At 43.0% G+C, this 19,572-nt stretch overlaps 1 protein-coding gene across 1 annotated transcript in view; it reads left to right on the forward strand.

Annotated features, from left to right (window-relative positions):
• Positions 1–19,499, forward strand: part of LOC135542308 (SRSF protein kinase 1-like) — a 47,635-nt gene extending 28,136 nt beyond the window's left edge. Inside the window, exons 5-15 of the mRNA XM_064969186.1 lie at positions 1,613–1,788; positions 4,575–4,681; positions 4,945–5,110; positions 11,231–11,256; positions 11,464–11,671; positions 12,018–12,398; positions 12,865–12,965; positions 13,418–13,525; positions 14,552–14,621; positions 14,798–14,890; positions 16,492–19,499. Coding sequence (XP_064825258.1) covers positions 1,613–1,788; positions 4,575–4,681; positions 4,945–5,110; positions 11,231–11,256; positions 11,464–11,671; positions 12,018–12,398; positions 12,865–12,965; positions 13,418–13,525; positions 14,552–14,621; positions 14,798–14,890; positions 16,492–16,676 — 1,621 coding nt within the window. The 3' untranslated portion in view covers positions 16,677–19,499. The remainder of the gene's footprint in view (positions 1–1,612; positions 1,789–4,574; positions 4,682–4,944; positions 5,111–11,230; positions 11,257–11,463; positions 11,672–12,017; positions 12,399–12,864; positions 12,966–13,417; positions 13,526–14,551; positions 14,622–14,797; positions 14,891–16,491) is intronic.
• The last annotated feature ends 73 nt before the right edge of the window (positions 19,500–19,572 follow it).

A 19,572-nucleotide genomic window follows, 5' to 3' on the forward strand; every position in this document is an offset into this window, starting at 1 on the left:
ATATGCAACGCAGGACAAGCTAGATAAACTAGTAATATCATCAACCATGTGTAGTTAAACTAGTGATTACATTAAGATTGATTGTTTTTTATAAGTCACGTTTAATGCTAGCTAGCACCTTACCGTGGCTCCTTGCTGCACTCGCATAACAGGTAGTCAGCCTACCACACAGTCTCTTCGTGGAGTGCAATGTAATCGCCCATGATCGGTGTCCAAAAATTACCGATTGTTATGAAAACTTGAAATCGGCCCTAATTAATCGGCCATTCCGATTAATCGGTCGACCTCTACCACAGACCACGTGGATAACCACGCCAGACCAGGACCTCCACATCCGGCTTCTTCATCTTCGCGATCGTCTGAGACAAGCTACCACGACAGCTGATGAAACGGAGGAGTACTTCTGTCTGTAATAAAGCCCTTTTGTGGGTAAAAACTTCTGATTGCTTGGGCTTGGCTCTCCAGTGGATGGGCCTATGCCCAGTCATATGAAATCCATAGATTAGTGTCTAATGAATTCATTTCAATTGACTGATTTCCTTTTATGAACTGTAACTCAGTAAAATCGTAGAAATTGTTCTATGTTGTGTTTTATATTTTTGTGCTGTATTATTTTGGCTGGTGGGGAGGGTTGAATTACCTTTTTGTGGTACTTTTGCTGTAAATGTAAAAAATGAAATACTAAAAATATATTTAAGTGCCTTTGAATGTGGTATGGTAGTAGGTGCCATGAAAATTTTAAAAGGTATGCAGAAATGGGCCTCCGGGTGGCGCAGTGGTCTAGGGCACTGTATCGCAGCGCTAGCTGTGCCACCAGAGACTCTGGGTTCGCGCCCAGGCTCTGTCGCAGCCGGCAAAATATGAACATATTGCCATTAAATGCCGTTGGAAGTTTAGAAGACGCGCAATGAAGAATGAATGAGTGTCCAGTATTAGTAATAGAGGCAATGCTTCTAAAAAGCCTTTGCACTAGATTTGAGATTTTATCAAATTCGAAACTCTGAAATTATGTTTGCGCTGCAAAGAAATCCAATGGGCACTTTTACATAGGCTGAAACACCAGACTATTCTAGCGAACAGTGTTCGGATGCCTTTTTGTGGTAGCCTACTTAAGCTTCGTGTAGCCAGTTTGCGGTCTGTCGACGCGATCATTTTTGTTTTTATGTTTTAAATGATTTTGCTTTTCGTGTTAATTTCGGAACCGTCTCTAAAAAGCCAATACTTGTGAGCCGGCCCTCGTGATTGGCCCTGTTTTGAGAGGCGACAAGCGTTCTTCTACTATAGAGACTAAACTTGGGATTCATGTGCTAAGAAAAACATAATAGATAATTATCTCCATTCTACATGGAATGGAATAAACATACAATCTGTGCTAATTCCATCAAACATGTTCTGTACTTATCAGTATGAATTTTTTATTTAGGTTTTGTAAATACCTTTTCAGAGGACTGAACTGAACCAGGTGCGAGCCATAATGTTTGTCAAAGCACGTTAATCTCCAATTTGCTGCGTGCGTCTGGTACTCTAAAAAGTTGGACAGGGTTGTCAGGTCTGATAATTAGTATGGTGTTCCTAATGTTGGTACACTGTGTAAGTTGTCCTGTATTTCCAGGGGGAAGCGTTTTGTGGCCATGAAGGTGGTGAAGAGTGCAGAGCACTACACTGAGACGGCCCTGGATGAGATCAAGCTGTTGAGATCGGTGAGGAACACGGACCAGAACGACCCCAGCAGAGAGAAGGTGGTTCAGCTACTAGACGACTTCAAGATCTCTGGCATGAACGGAAGTCGTATCCTCAGTAACACAATGACAACGGTGCTTTATCAACTTTTATACACCACATGTGTGTTCAACAAAGTATGAAAACAGACCAAGGTTATTATAGTTTTGTGTTTTTACAAGTTTTTCAGTTTCTATTTGAATTTCAGTTTAGTTTCAGTTTTGTGACCTTGATTTACTAGTTTTTATCCAGTTTGATGAAAACATTTCTAAGTAGCCTATGGGAGAGGCCATTTATGTGTTGTAGGCTGTATTTCTGTTAGAATTAAGTGTTTGGTCACGTCCTTCGTAAACATGGTATGGATGTACTGGGTCGTACTCACCACTCTATAGCGCCTTGCAGTCTTGTGCCTTGCAGTTGCTGTATGAGGCAGAGATGCAGCCAGCATGTGTGTGCGTATGCGTCTCTTCACAGTCCGTGTTGTGCCGTAAGGTGTTTTATCTGTTTTTAAAATCTGATTTCACTGTTCGCTTGAGTTACTTGATGTGGAAGAGTTCAATGTAGTCATGGGTCTATGTAGTACTGCACTTTTCTCAGTCTCTTCTGGACTATGACTGTGAAGAGATCCCTGGTGGCATGTCGTGTGTGTGTGTGTGTGTGTGTGTGTGTGTGTGTGTGTGTGTGTGTGTGTGTGTGTGTGTGTGTGTGTGTGTGTGTGTGTGAATGTCCCTTTTTCAGGACTGTGTCTTTCAAAGATAACGCGTTAAAATGTAAATAACTTCACAGATCTTCATTGTAAAGGGTTTTAATACTTTTTCCTATGCTTATTCAATGAACCATAAACAATTAATGAATGCACCTGTGGAAAAGACATTAAGCCGATTTTTGTCAATTCGTTTGTGGATAACAATTAAGTACCTAACTGCCCTGCTACACTACGGCAATCAAGTGTCTTGCATTGCCATCAGCCATCGAGGGAATGCTTCCTTTGAAATGAATGCAAGCTACTATACTTCCCGTGTTGCGCTCGCGTTGCGTCACGTCCACTGGCAGCATACAAGCTCAAGAATCGCTGTGGTTCATTTGTCGATGGCTGACGTGCATATTGATTCTGTCTTGTGAATTGAAATAATGAGAGGTTTTTTTTGGTTGCATATGGCCTCGACTATACACCACTGGATATTTTACTAAGATTTATTAAGTCAAGAAGCTACTAGCTAGCAGAAACTCTAGCTAGCTACATTGACTATGTTTACAATGCACACACGTTGCTTTTGTGTAATCAGAGGATCATTTAGTACAACCACTAGCAACAAAACAAGACCAACACTATTGTACTTGTGCGTAGTGGATGAATATGGTACAGTAGAGGAAAATAGAATAAAGACCCCCTTCCCCTCTGCTCTCTTCTGCTGTCAAAACTATACGCTCTGTAGCAGTTCAAATGTCACATTGACGCAACGCTGATGGCATAGTAACGCGATGCATATAGCAAGTGTTACTGTGGTTTTCAATTAGAATGGTCAAAAACTAACAAAAATTGCTTCTTGCAAAGTGCATTTTCTCTAGCAATAATTTTTGTCTGAGTGTATGGAAGTGGTCTGAGTGGTAAGGGGAACAATGAAAATGTGCTGTTATTGGCAGAGATGTTTGGAACTCTGTTATTGGTCAATTAACTAATTGACCACATGGTGATGTCACCATGGAAGTCCAAAACTCCATCCCACCAAAACAGGCTGAAATTTCAAGTGGTCTTTCAAACAGCTTTTACATTAAAATGGCATTATCATAGTTTTCACAATTTCACAGTATTATTCCAACCTCAAATAAAAATTTTATTTGTCACATACGCCAATTACAACAGGTGTGGACCTTACACTTACGAGCCCTTAACCAACAATGCAGTTCAATAAATAAAAATATATGCTAAATAAACTAAAAAAAAAAAAAGTTGCACAATAAAATATCAAGGCTGTATACAGGGGGTACCGGTACCGAGTCAATGTTTAGTCGAGGTAGTTTGTACATGTAGGTAGGGGTAAAGTGACTATGCATAGATAATTAACAGCTGTATAAAGGACAATCCCATCTTTTGACTGTACTGGTCTTTTTAAAGAGTGCTCGATGCTCCCACAGCAATTCAACATTGATAGTTTGATAGTTAGTGATCATGATGCACAAGCTCGGCCAATTTGAAACATCACTATCTCCTCTCAGCATTTACCTGCCAGATTCGGAAGCTTGGGGGGAAAAAAAGAAGAAAAAAAAGCTTAAGTCCCATTTGATTTTTTTGCTGAAAGTTTACATAATAATATTTTTATTTTAGTTTCAGTTGTAGTTTACTATAATAACCCTGAAACAGACAATCAAAGGACACAGGCATATTCCATCTACTTGTTACTCCCTAAGACCTAAGATCAGTGCGTTAGTAATAGTCAATATTATGAGCCTTAAAATCTTTATTGCCCTAGTCCTGGTACTATCTATCAGTGGTTCAGAGATGTTGCACTGATGTTTGGCCGGTGTTATACAGCTGTTGGCAGCACAATACACTCCAGCTAGATGACACGCACAGAGCCACAGATGTAGTGACAGTTTGTCTGTCTGTCCCAGCAATGCTTACATCCTGGTCACAGCTGGGTGTCTGGGCAACGTGTCCAGACTTCCTCCGTCCCAGCATGCCCGGCTTCTGGAAGAGGTCGTAATGATTTCTGGGTTCGTTGGCCCACTTTCATCATGGTTCTTGGCAGAACCTTAGGTGTTCACATTTTTTTATATTGGGTAGGTGTATGCCAAATGCATAGGCGTGAATGACGTGTGTGTGTTTTTGAGTCCTTGACCCAGTTTCCCATCAGATGTCTGTATGGTGTTTGAGGTTCTGGGTCATCACCTGCTGAAGTGGATCATCAAGTCTAACTACCAGGGCCTTCCTCTGCCCTGTGTCAAGAGCATCATTCGACAGGTAAAACAACACCTTATTCCTCACACAACATTGGGTGTGTTCCAGGTTGGGTGCATTATCTTTAGCAAAAACAAACATTCTACATAACTTTCACGTCGAAACAGTAATTAATTATACATTTTTAAAAATTAAATGGAGAGGGTTGAAAATTCCAGACACTATCCCAAAAGTTTCCCTGATTCTTGGAATCCTCCAACCGGAATTCTCCTTAATGTTGAAACCCTATGCAGCAGTGGTCTTACTGATGCTCTACCCTCCTATAGGTTCTCCAGGGGCTGGACTACCTCCACTCAAAGTGTAAGATCATCCACACGGACATCAAGCCAGAGAACATCTTGTTGACTGTTAACGAGCCCTACATTAGGAATATGGCTGCTGAAGCTACGGAGTGGCAAAGGACAGGAGCTCCACCCCCCTCTGGATCTGCAGGTACAGACACACCACAAAGAAGTAGACACGTATACATCCTACGATAGGAAGATGGGTGATGAGGTTACAGAGTGACAGAGGACAGGGGTGCCAGCCTCTTCTGTATCCACAGATGACTGACATTTCTTTCAACCAATTGGCACACTGAATTAACATAGTGAACAGTTTAGGAAGGTTTTATCAATAAGAACGTAACGTTACCATCAGGGCTTGGGATGGTGAAAAATGGGATTGTAAAGCTAGAATCCTTCATTTTAAGCATTAAAGCGGTCACCCTGTCTGTGTTTTGGTACCCTCAGAGGGTCGGAAGAACCCGAGGCATATGGTTTTAAAGGAAAAGGCAGAGATGAGGCGAAGCCTGAACCGGATGCTTCCGGTTTCTTTTATCCCCGCACAGACGTTTATTTTACGCCTGCTACGTTGCATGCTGAACATCCTGCCTGCGTTGCGTGCGCCAGCATTGCTAATATACATTGACACATACACATTTGCACATGCATCAATCATTCATCCAAAAAATGTTTGCGGGTGTCAACGAACGTCTGCATAGCCAGGCGCTAAAATAGAACTTGTTTTTTGGAGCATATACCCACGTGGGTGATTGAAAGATAAACGAGGGCCACACTCCAGTCCATTTAGTGCTGGTAATCCGCCTTAAAATTGGTTTCTAACTTAAAATAAATTCCACAGAAGAAGAATGAACAAGGAGAAAAACGAACTAGGTTTCCCGTTTTTTTAAAAATCTGGATTAATTGTCAGAGTAGAGAACACACAATTTTGTATGACTCAACATGGGCCAAACATTGTACAAAGATCTAGCAAAAATAAAGGGACCATATGCATTTCAGGTAAATATCAACCCAGGACAAATTAGCTTGCAACAACAAGCTAGCTAAATGTCCATGAATGTTAAATGTGTGTTTCGACCTGTCCCCAAATGAATATAGTTGGTTCAGTTGGTTTTAAGTATTTCAGCCTGCTTGTCATGAACGTGTCTGGTGGGGATAGACAAAATCAACAACTGCACGATGGCGCACGCAAACACGTGCAGATCCTGTTTGGTCAGCATGTTAGGTTAGTGTTTTGGTGAAAAGCAGAGGGATGGGCCTGGAGAAATATAACCTCTCAAATTAATAGACAGATCTATGGATTCAAGGGCTGACTATCCATGATAACAAAATTATAACCCATGTAAGTGTTTGTTTACATGATTTTACTCCAATGTTTGTAAACAATCTTGTATTTTCAGTTCTGCTGAAGTACGACAGTTGAACTAAGATCATGAGGTGTTCATAAGTTATATTCTTTAAGAATCAGTGTGTATACAGTTAATTCAGAATGTATTCAGACCCCTTCCATTACAGCCTTATTCTAAAATAAAATGTATTGTTTATTTCCTCATCAATCTGCACATGATACCCCATAATGACAAAGCAAAAACAGGTTTTGGATTTATTTGTATGTATTAAAAATAAGCAGATACCTTATTTACATAAGCATTCTGCAGCTGAAAAACATCCCCACAGTATGATGCTGCCAACACCATGCTTCACTGTAGGGATGGTACCAGGTTTCCTCCAGATGTGTCACTTGGCATTCGCTTGGCTTGGTTTTATCAGACCAGAGAATGTTTCCTTTTGGCAAACTCCAAGCGGGCTGTCATGTGCCTTTTTACTAAGGAGTGGCTTCCATCTGGCCAATCTACCATAAAAGCCTGATTGGTGGAGTACTGAAATGATGATTGTCCATCTGGAAGGTTCTCCCATCTCCACAGTGGAAATTTGGAGCTCTGTCAGGGTGACCATTGGGTTCTTGGTCACCTCTCTGACCAAGGCCCTTCTCCCCCGATTGCTCAGTTTGGTCGGGTGCCCAGCTCTAGGAAGAGTCTTGGTGGTTCCAAACTTCTTCCATTTAGGAATGATGGAGGCCACTGTGTTCTTGAGTACCTTCAATGCTGCAGAAATTCTTTGGTACCCTTCCTCAGATCTGTGCCTCGACACAATCCTGTCTCGGAGCTCTATGGACAATTCCTTCGACCTCATGGCTTGGTTTTTGCTCTAACATGCACTGTCAACTGTGTGACCTTATATAGACAGGTGTGTGCCTTACCAAATCATGTCCAATCAATTGAATTTAGAAGAAAAGGAAACGCACAGCTATTTAGGTGAGGTGCTGGCTAGCGGAGTAGAAAACAATCAATTGAATTTACCACAGGTGGTCTCCAAGTTGTAGAAACATCTAAAAGGATTACCAATTGAAGTTGGATGCACCTAAGCTCTATTTCGGGTCTCATAGCAAAGGGTCTGAGTACTTATGTAAATACATTTTTATTTTAGTATTTTTTTAATACATTTGCAAAAATTCTAAACCTGTTTTCGCTTTGTCATTATGGTGTATTATGTGTAGATTGCTGTGGGAAAAAATCATATTTAATCCATTTTAGAATAAGGCTGTAATGTAACACAATGTGGATAAAGTCAAGGGGTCTGAATACTTTCCGAATGCACTGTATATCGGGAGTTGTACCTGTTCACACACACACACGAGTCTGCCCTCTCCTTGGCTAGAATGGTCCCACTAGATCTTGACTCCTCCCGACTGCCTTCTAGTCTGAGTACCAGTCTCTTTAGCTAACATTCCACTGCAAAAGACTGGCCTTTCGGCAATCTCAACATTCAATATGCGCTGGATTTACAATGGAGTTGCTGACATGTGGATCCACAAATGTATAACAAAGTATAACAAATACTATAACAAATGTATAATAAAGTCAAAAACAAACATTAACACTATATACAAAAGTATGTGGATACCCCTTCAAATTAGTGGATTCGGCTATTTCAGCCACACCCACTGTTGACAGGTGTATAATATCAAGCACACAGCCAATGCGATCTCCATAGACAAACATTGGCATTAGAATGGCCTAACTGAAGAGCTCAGTGACTTTCAACCTGGGCTCAGCACATCGAACACCACTGGGATCAATTGGAACACCGACTGCGAGCCAGGCCTAATTGCCCAACATCAGTACCCGACCTCAATAATGCTCTTGTGGCTGAATGGAAGGAAGTCCCCACAGGAATATTCCAATATCTAGTGGAAAGTTTCCCAGAAGATTGGAGGCTGTTATAGCAGCAAAGGTGGCACCAAGTCAATATTAATGCCCATGGGAGAGCACTAGTAAGACAGTGACTCAGCCCACATAATAGGGTCAGAGGCAGAGAATCCTAGTGGAGAGGGGAGCTGGCCAGGCAGCGACAGCATTGGTGGTTCTTCACTCCAGTGCCTTACTGTTCACCTTCGCACCCCTGGGCGATAGTAATGGCGCTAGAGGGGATGGCTGCCCTTTTATGGGCTCTTAACCAACCGTGCTGTTTTGTTTTATTTGTTGCATTTTTTGTAACTTATTTTGTACATAATGTTGCTGCTACTGTCTCTTAAGACCCGAAAACAGCTTCTGGACATCAGAACAGCGATTACTCACCTTGAACTGGATGAAGACTTTTTCTGTAATGAGTCGGACGAGAGGGATTTACTCCAGACACCCGACGAGTCCCTCATCCCCTTCATTCGCAGGAGAAAGACGGCGATATCGCGAAGGAGATCAAGGTGCCTTGTAAGGATCCGTCGACGAGTGGCTATTCTGTCTTTGCCATCGGTACTATTGGCCAACGTACAATCACTGGATAATAAAGTGGACGACCTTCAAGCACATATATCCTACCAATGGGACAATAAATGCTGTAATATCTTATGTTTCACCAAGTCGTGGCTGAACGACGACATGAATAACATAGAGCTGGCCCTCTGTTAAGACAAGGGGGGGTCTATGTGTATCTGTAAACAACTGGTGCATGATATCTAAGGATGTCTCAAGGTTTTGCTCGCCCGAGGTAGAGTATCTCATGACAAGCTGTAGACCACACTATCTACCAAGAGAGTTTATATTCTTCGTAGCTGTCTATTTACCACCACAACACCGATGCTGGCACTAACACCACACTCAGTGAGCTGTATACGGTCATAAGCAAACAGGAAAACGCTCATCCAGAGGCAGCGCTCCTAGTAGCCGGGGACTTTAATGCAGGCAAGCTTAAATCTGTTTTACCTAATTTCTACCTGAGAGCTGAAGCTGTTCCGGATGACTGTGTGATCACGCTCTCCACAGCCGATGTGAGTAAGACCTTTAAGCAAGTCAACAATCAGAAGGCCTCCATACACTGACGAACTTCACTGACATTTTCAACCTGTCCCTGTCTGAGTCTGTATTACAAACATGTTTCAAGCAGACCACCATAGTCCCTGTGCCCAAGAACACTAAGGTAACCTGCCTAAATGACTACTGACCCGTAGCACTCACATCTATAGCCATGAAGTGCTTTGAAAGGTTGGTCATGGCACATCAACACCATTATCCCAGAAACCCTAGACCCACTCCAATTTGCATACCACCCCAACAGATCCACAGATGATGCCATCTCTATTGCACCCCACATTGCCCTTTCCCACCTGGATAAAAGGAACACCTATGTGAGAATGTATTCATTGACTACTGCTCAACGTTCAACACCATAGTGCCCTCAATGCTCATCACTAAGCTAAGGACGCTGGGACTAAACACCTCCCTCTGCAACTGGATCCTGGACTTCCTGACAGGCCACCCCCAGGTGGTAAGGGTAGGTAACAACACATCCAACATGGGGGCCCCTCAGGGGTGCGTGCTCAATCCCCTCCTGTACTCCCTGTTCAGTAATGACTGCACGGCCAGGCACGACTCCAACAACATTAAGTATGCCGAAGACAACAGTGTTAGGCCTGTTCACCGACAACGATGAGACAGCCTATAGGGAGGAGGTCAGAGACCTGACCGTGTGGTGCCAGGACAACAACCTCTCCCTCAATGTGATCAAGACAAAGGAGATGATTGTGGACTACAGGAAAAGCAGGACCGAGCACTCCCCCGTTCTCATCGACAGGTCTGTGGTGGAGCAGGTTGAGAGCTTCCAAGTTCCTTGGAGTCCACATCCCCAAAGAAACTAACATGGTCCAAGCATACCAAGACAGTCAGGAAGAGGGCACGACAAAACCTATTCCCCCTCAGGAGGCTGAAAAGATTTGGCATGGTCCTCAGATCCTCAGATTTCTACAGCTGCACCATCGAGAGCATGGTTGTATCACTGCTTGGTATGGCAACTGCTTGGCCTCTAACCGCAAGGCACCACAGAGGGTAGTGTGTACGGACCAGTACGTCACTGGGACCAAGCTTTCTGTCATCCAGGACCTCTATACCCAGGCAGTGTCAGAGGAAGGCCCTAAAAATTGTCAAGGACTCCAGCCACCCTAGTCATAGACTGTTCTCTCTGCTACCGCACGGCAAGCGGTACCGGAGCGCAAAGTCTAGGTCCATAAGGCTTCTAAACAGCTTCTACCCCCAAGCCATAAGATTCCTGAACCTCTAATCAAATGGCTACCCAGTCTATTTTTATTGCCCCCCCCCCCCCTTTGATGCTGCTGCTGCTCTGTTATCTATGTATAGTCACCTTAATAATTCTACCTACATCTACCTACATGTACATCTTACCTCGACTAAACGGTGCCCCCGCCCATTGACTCTGTACCGGTACCTGTATATAGCCTCGCAATTGTTATTTTACTGATGGTCTTTAATTATTTGTTACTTTTATTTCGGTAGATTATTATTATTTTAACTGCACTGTTGGTTAAGGGCTTGTAAGTAAGCATTTCACTGTAAGGTCTACCTGTTGTATTCGGCGCATGTGACAAATAACATTTGATTTGTGCCAGACTACACTCAATTGTAGGACCTACTGAAAAGACAAGTCTTCAGTAAAGACTGAAAGGTTGAGCCAGAATCTGCGTCTCTCACATTGATACAATGTTCTGCCGATCATTCCATAAAAATTGAGATCTATAGGAGAAAGCCCTGCCTCCGGCTGTTTGCTTAGAAATTCTAAGGACAATACAATACAGACAGACACCATGCTACTGGTACTGTATGCTAATTACTGAGGCAGATTTGACATCCTATGCTGGTTTAGTCATTATCTAGCTGAGGATATGACAGTCGAATGTTCTCTTTCTCTTCTTTCTGCCTAGTGAGCACAGCCCCTGCACCCAAACCAGTAAGTCTCTGTTTTTATGCGTTATTTATAAAAGCATGATGTTTTTATTGAGTGTGGTTGCTGCTACCAGGTAATGCATGGGAGTGGGTGTCTCTGTTCACACCTATCAATGGAAAAGCAGTTCTACAAATTGTATAGTAGTTTAAGCCTTGAACTCTCTTCCCTTCACTCCTCCCTTCATCCCCCTCTCCTTACCCCTCCCCTCAGACGGCGAAGATGTCAAAGAACAAGAAGAAGAAGATGAAAAAGAAACAGCGGAAGCAGGCAGAGATGTTAGAGAAGAGGATTCAGGAGATGGAGGGAGCGCCGGAGGGAGGAGAGGAGGAGGGGGAAGAGGAGACTGAAGGGATAACCACAGACGCCCCCCCGCCCACCTCCGACACGCTACAGGACATTGCTAATGGTGTCACAGCAGGTAAACACCATGGTTTTACAGAACACATTTAATCCAGTTTAAAATGATCCTGTGTTAAATTATGGACCACCATTAGATTCTGTTCCTGTTCACCTTTTTAAAAGAAACTGAAAGGCAAAACACGTGTTTGGGGAGGCGCAAAATCGCAAATCTTGATTACATAGGAAGTAGTGTTTATGGCATGCAAGGTGATTTGTAGAACAGTGATTTTGGCAACCCGGCTGCCATGTAGTGGATCTCAAACAATATTTGGACCAAATGTCATTGGACCAGGGTTGCGGATCATTGGTGTGTTTACATATGGTTATGTGACTGACTGTCCTATCACTTAACCTCTGTCCCCTAGACCCAGCTCCAGATAAAACGGAGAAGGAGAGCAGGATGGAGGTGAACTGCAATGGCCACACCCTCTCAGAGAGCCATGAGGTACAGAGCACCAACGAAGAAGAAGAGGAGGACCAACAGAACGCCAACAAACTTGACGCCGTAGCCCCCAACAACGCCAGTACACAGGGACGGGACTCGCCGGCCAACGCAGTTTACCCAGAATGCAACGGCAGAGTGCCCGGCCACTCCGGAACACACGATAAAGAAGGGAGAGGAAAGGAGGGCAAGACGGAGGAGTGTAAACGACCAGAGAAGGATGAGGAGGAGAGAAAAGACGAGGAGATGGAGACTGATGTGGTGCCTGGAAGAGAGGATGAAGAGGAGGAGGGCGAGAGGAACGGTTAGTGGAGGGGGAGAGGTGGCACTTTGCCGCACACTTCATCAGGAGGGGAAACCTAAAATAATATTTGGATAGAATAAAGATCACGCAGTTCAGACATGTCTCTTTGAAATGTAGATTCAAGTATCATTTCAGCTCTATTCCTCACATTTCTGGTTGCAATGTTCTGAACGGTTCACCTCACTGAAGACCCTCGCGTTGATGGCGTAAGTGTTATTTGTAGGTGTCAGTAGCTGTAATGTCTCTGTTTCTCTACTCTCTGTCATCTTTCTGAGGGCTCCTTATAATATCACCACCTGAGTACTTCTCTTTCTTTCAATCTTTTCCATCGTATTTTCCAGTTGACTCAGCAGAACCGACTTTTTCCGGATGGTGCGGCATCACACAACGCTCACATTGTAGATAAATATTGTTTTGTTCCTCTCCTTTTTCTCTCTCCACTTTCCACCCTCTTCTCTCTTTTTAGATAAAATAGCAGCAGGCAGTCTGTTGGTCAACCCTCTGGAACCTCTCAATGCAGACAAGATCCAGGTCAAAATAGCTGACCTGGGGAATGCCTGCTGGGTGGTGAGTATAGTACAGCCATTTTTGAATTTTGGGGGGAAAATGGGGCCCAAATCATCCTTCCTTGCTCGCTAGCTTGATCGTTAATCAGGGCCGGATGTTGTGGAAGACCCACTTCTCATCCCGTCGACTCGAAATGACCAGATTATTAAATAAATATGACCAGATGCCACAGACAGCAAGGGTTTTACTACAGTCTATTTTAGATACTGCTGCGCTGTCAGAACTAGAAGCACAAGCATTTCGCTACACTCGCAATAACCTCTGCTAACCATGTGATGTGACCAATAAAATTTGATTTGACTTAAAAGGCTTACACCAATACGAGTCATGTCAGATCAGTGATGCCTTCTTTCTCTCTCCATCTATCCCACTCTTTCTCCCTCTCTATTTCTTTCTCTCTTTCTCTGCCCCCTCCTCTATCCCTCTCTCTCTCTCCATCCTCTCCTGCTCAGCACAAGCACTTTACAGATGACATCCAAACTCGTCAGTACCGTTCTCTGGAGGTGCTGATGGGAGCCGGCTACGGGACGCCTGCTGATATCTGGAGCACTGCCGCAATGGTGGGTAGTGATAGGATAGAGGACACTCACACACACACACGCACACACCCTGACACACACTCCTCACGCTTGTCAGATCAACCCAAAACATGGCCTCGCCTGTCTGCCTCCGTGTTCCTGTCAGTAGGAACACGCAAGGAACGTCTCTGCCCTTACCAACTACCACAGGTCACGTCTGGCTGTATGTTGACTTGGTCATGTAAATGTGGGTTACATCTCACAAGTACAACCACATTTAATAAATAGTTTAGTTTCCCAAGGAGGTCCCGCAAGAATGTGAAACAACTTAGTCAATGTATAACAAGCCTCAGAAAATCTTGAACTAACTAGCTCAGCAGACAGTGCTCTGATATGTATTTGTATTAAGCTGTGGGGCTTACCAGTCATCAGTCTATCCCCTGTCTGGTACAACTCTGCATTTGACCCTTTTCACACACACCAACAAACAGGTGTGCTCATTCTACAGTGGTCCCTGGAGTGTACGTTCAAACCGGTGGGAATTAGAACGCTTATTTGGAACGTCCAGTTTCGATTGATGCAACAGTCAGCGTTTGAGCTGGCCACGCTGTCCTTACTGCGTTCTGTAAGGGACCACTGTAGAATGAGCACACCCGTTTGTTGATACGTGTGAAAAGGTTCAAGTGCAGAGTCCCTACTGTGTTCTGTGAAAGCAAATTGAGATGGTTTGGGATGAGTTGGACCGCAGCGTGAAGGAAAGGCAGCCAAGTGCTCAGCTGTTGGAAAATAAATCCAGGTGACTACCTCATGAAGCTGGTTGAGAGAATGCCAAAAGTGTGCAAAGCTGTCATCAAGGCAAAGGGTGGCTACATTTAAGAATCTCAAATATAAAATATATTTTGATTTAACACTTTTTTGGGGGTTACTACATGATTCCATGTGTGTTGTTTCACAGTTTCGATGTCTTCGCTATTATTCTACAATGTAGAAAAAATAAAGAAAAACCATTGAATGAGTAGTTGTGTCCAGATGTTTATCTGGTGCTGTGTATGTGACCGTCCCTTCTAGGCTTTTGAGCTGGCTACGGGAGACTACCTGTTTGAGCCTCACTCTGGGGAGGACTACTCTAGAGATGAAGGTGTGTTCCCCTCCCTGTAAGGCCTTTTTATAGTATCTACAATATTTTAGACCTCAAGACACACTCACTCACATCCTGTTGTGTAGATCCTGCCGCCGTGTCTGAGGATTCTGCAGACCTTCATCGCAAATGATGATTGGCACCGTCTAATTTGTTTGTCGTCCTCTCTTGTGTAGATCACATAGCTTTGATCATTGAGTTGTTGGGTAAAGTTCCTAAGAAGCTGATCCTGGCCGGAAAATACTCCAAGGAGTTCTTCACCAAGAAAGGTAAGGAAACGCCACATTAGAGTGTTGTACGACAAACCAGGATTTTAGAAGGGTATGCTTGAAATGGAAATGGTCAAATTAACTCAACAAACAAAAACATATCGGAGTTTAGCTTTGTTAATGAAAGACTAAATCAATAGTTATTCCTAGTTGTTTATCAAAGTTAGCTGGCTAATGCATTGATTCAGCTTTGTAGTTTATCCCTCTGCTGTGTGTGTGTGTCATAGCAGGTTTAACCTTTTCACACGTACCAACAAACGGGTGTGATCATTCTATAGTGTTCCCTGCAGCGTACCCTCAAACCGGTGTGATTTAGAACGCTTATTTAGAACGTCCAGTTGCTATTGACACAACAGTCAGCATTTTGAGCTAGCGACAATGTTTTCTCACAAACATTTTGCACAAACAAAGTCCTTACAAAATTATGTCCTGAATGTGAAGTTTTCTTTTTGGATGCAATGTTCAGGCATTCACAGGAGTAGAGACATCATACACAATCATCCAAATCGGGAAATGTGGGCTACATTAGTCCTAGCGCTAACTGACGTAACTCTCGGCTGAACTAACTCTCGGCTGTCAGAAAGCACTATGAATAGCTAATGACTATTTATATTTCATCACGGGGGAGCTGATCATAGATCTAAATATTTGAGTAAAACGCTTTCTAGAAATCGAATGTAATCTGAAGACGGGTAGTTTGTGCACTCCGCCATGTTTTTTTTTTCTTCACGTCAGCCAAAGATGACAAGATGAGTTTGGTCCGTTTGCAGTAGGCGTGTTGAAGGGGGTGTGTCGTGTACGATCATTCACTTTCGGAATTAACCTTCACCTCGTTATATCATCTTTGGTCTGACAGACGTTAATGTGACACCCAGAATGCATTGTATAATGTCTCATTAAAATCAGTACAACCTTCCAAAAAGTATTTTACACACATCATAGGTGTCCATTATGCAATATGCAATAATCGGAATGCATTATCTTTCACCAGTACTTGAAAACGCAAATAAAACTGTAAATAAATTGTTTCATACATATGCTACAGTTGAAACGCCAACACGATATACAGAAAATAAGGCAATTACTTTGATAGGAATGCACACATGTCCAAAGTCTGAATGTGCCAATTCGTGCAAGACTGCGCAAATGTCTGCATACTTGATCTGCGGAAACATTGGTGAAGTGCTTGGGCTCTCCTCGAAGAGAGCAGTTTGTCAAGCTCAATAAAGCCTCAAACATAAATTGTCCGCAATGCTGAAATGGGCTACTTCTATGTGAATTAATGAGGAGGCAGAACACACCTAAATTTAGACTGTTAGAAAATCATTTGAAATTGACAAGTTGAAACGGTCTTGTTTAACTGTTAATTGTTGCGTAATAATCACATTTTGGAACAGTGAGTGCATTCTGACATTGTCTGCATAAAACAACTCACGCTGGCGGCAACCGTTAGAGATATGTGTTACTCACGTATGAAAGGGTTCAAGTTGAGCCTTGTCTTAAAGTGCTGGTGTGTTTAGTTTAGTTTTTTTCACATGTAAACTAAACTGTCTTGGGAATGTGTGTGTAGTTAACTTTCTCACCCCCCCCCCCCCCCCCAGGTGACCTGAGGCACATTACCAAGCTGAAGCCATGGGGTCTGTTGGAGGTGTTGGTGGAGAAGTATGAGTGGTCTAAAGAGGAGGCAGCTACCTTCGCTAGCTTCCTTTTCCCAATGTTGGACCTGGTACCAGAGAAGAGGGCTACGGCTGCAGAGTGCCTCCGACATGCATGGATCACCCCCTAGAGGAGCCACAGCGCTACTACAGCCAACAAGCAGCTCATACAGTACACACATGCATACATACATACAAGAACATATGAACATACACAAACATACATACGTACTCACAAGCATTCACACACACACACATATAGATACACACTAAGAGGAAGCCGTTGCCAGCACCATGCCTGCATTGCCTCCCTAGTGGCTCAACACACGCACAAACCACGCTAGACTGGCTACTGAAGCCCTACTGGTGGCCTTCATAGAAAACACTGGTTCCAGATAAAAAAACACAAGGAAGCCCGATCCATCAGCACTATATCTATTTATGTCTCTCTCTTTTACTTTGTTTCTTTTTGGTACTGACTGGATATGACTTGAGTATGTGATCTCTTTTTCTTTATTTACTCTTGTTTTTCTCTGTGCCAATGATGACACCTCTAACATGTTTAATTCAGAGTTTCTCTTTTGTTTTTGTTCCTTTGTTTAACAGATGTGCATGTTCAGAGTTAAGATCAAACCTCACAGAGCTCCACTGGACAATTGCAAGACCAATCCAATCATATCTACAGAACACTGTACCACTATACTAGCACATCCGAATGGTTGTTATTTTATATACAGTATTGATAGAGGTTAGTTTGAGTCTTTTCCTTCAATAACAAAGCATATTTACAATGTGTGTAGGATTGTGGGGAAGAGTAGCTACCTAGAAAGTAATCAAAAGAATCAAAGGATTCTCCATGAAGTATTCCTGAACTGGAATTGACTGAATGCAATGGAACTTGTTCTGTTTCTCTTCAATGACATCATCCCTGTCCTATCCTTCCTTGTCTCATTCCAAGCAGCTGTTTTGGAATGGCACTTACCACAGTGTGGAGATGGTACCATCATACTCTGTCCCGCGTTTCATTTACTATCTTCTGTTACCTGCATTGATCCACAGACCATGACTAGACCAATGCTACTGAATAACCATGTTTCAAACTAGCCAGCAGATTCTGACCTTACCGTTACGCTTGTTTACACTAAGCAAGCTGCACTGGGGTCGGAACACAATCATGGTTAGATTTAGACACCGCAGAGCCGGCGCACTGTCTAAAACGTTCCCCAATGCAGCGATGGGATGTGCCACTGTACCCCAAATTGTACTTCAATTCAAATGGCCCTTTTCTTCCTCATCCGAGCTAGCAGTAGGCACAGCAGCCATTATGGAATGGCACGTCGCGTTGAACAGAGGCTGATTCGCTGACACTGCCATTCCAAAATGGTGGCGGTCGCTACTGCTCGCTATATCATGAGGATGAAAGGGCATTTTTCTAGTAAAACTAGCAGTATTTCAATCTTCTTGATGTATCAGTTTGGATATAGGTAAACTTTTCAGTACAGTGTTATATCCAAGGATGTATATAAAACCTGGATTGCTGATGCTATGTATTGGCCAATGAGTGGCTTTGAAGCAACCGGTCGACCATATTGGCACTCCCTAGAAGAGGCAGTCCTTCATAGGACTTAATGGAATTCCACAGTATTTCAATTAAATTAAAGGACAAAATGAACTGTATTTAAATATTTTTGTAGTGGGGACAGTAACAATTTAAAAGTATGCATTAAGGTGTCTAACAGAATAATCTTGGCAAAAACAGACGTCAATGTAGACATTTAATAAATGCATTTGTTTAGCTTCCCAAACATTTTTTTTTTACAATGGTGGAGTGCCAAGATGACGGCGCGGTGGCTTCAAAACAGTGACCCTGTAAGTCATCTAGTGTGTGTGTGTGTGTGTGTGTATATAAATCATTGGGCACATCCCATCCCTGCATTGAGAAGTTTTCCAGCCCATATCTCGCTGCGGCTCTGTGGTGTCTTAATCTAACCATGATTGTGTTCTGACCCCAGTGTAGCTCAGTGTTAACAAGCGTAACATAGGGTCAGAATCTGCTGGCTAGTTTCATACCTCTCCTGTGGTGTTTAAGGTTCTAGATAAGGTTTGCCTCTGAGAAAATAATGCTTTTTTTTTTTTTTTTGCTAGATGGTGTGATACAAGAGCGTGAGAATTTTCCCGTTTCAGAAAAATTATCAGAATCAGAATTCTGTATTCGAATCCAGGACAGATTTACCCCCCAAAAAAAGACTCCTTATTCTTTATATAGTTGGAACAGGGTGCCATTTTAGGCACAACCCATATCTGAACCCCTATCTTGTACATATCTGTACCAAAGAGTTGGCCTTGTCTCTCTGAACTTGTGTTTGGAGCTTCTGTTTGAACTGTGTATATTATGAAGGAGCGGAAGCTCTGCCTGTGTCCCAAATGGCACCCTATTACGTATTTTGTGCCCTATTTATGACTAGAGCCCATTTAGGCTCTGGTCAAAAGTAATGCACTATATAGGGAATAGGGTTCCTTTTGGAATACACACTCTGCTAAGGTGCAAATGTTTGAATGAGTCGTTATGAGGTCGATTGATGCCTTGAGATGCATTTGCTAGTTTTTTTTGCTGCATTTTTAAAGCTTATTTTCATACTGACGTTGCCACCCTTGCAGAGTAGGACTGTTTTAAATGCATCAAAGATAGAGAAATATATAATCGTGGATTGTAATAAAGAATGATGACGCTGTTATAATGCTTTGAAGGGTGCCCTCCCCCCGATCCCATGGGTTATTCTTTTTCTACAAGCCCCTCTCCTCCCGCCCTCGTTCTCAATGCGCTCTTTCCCTGACCTCTCCTTGCCTTTCTTCCTCATCTGCCTCCCCCTCTCCTGACCTCCCTCTCTGCATTTGATTGTTCACTGCTAAACTAAGCATTTTCTGTAGTTGAATAAACATTTAGATTTTGAAAATGGCTGACTTGTACTTGTTAGGAGGCAGTGCAGTATATTCTATATTCAAGTAAAGCAAGGTCAGGGTATATTA

This window comes from Oncorhynchus masou, chromosome 6 (genome assembly GCF_036934945.1).
Source record: "Oncorhynchus masou masou isolate Uvic2021 chromosome 6, UVic_Omas_1.1, whole genome shotgun sequence".
Lineage (NCBI taxonomy): Eukaryota > Metazoa > Chordata > Actinopteri > Salmoniformes > Salmonidae > Oncorhynchus > Oncorhynchus masou.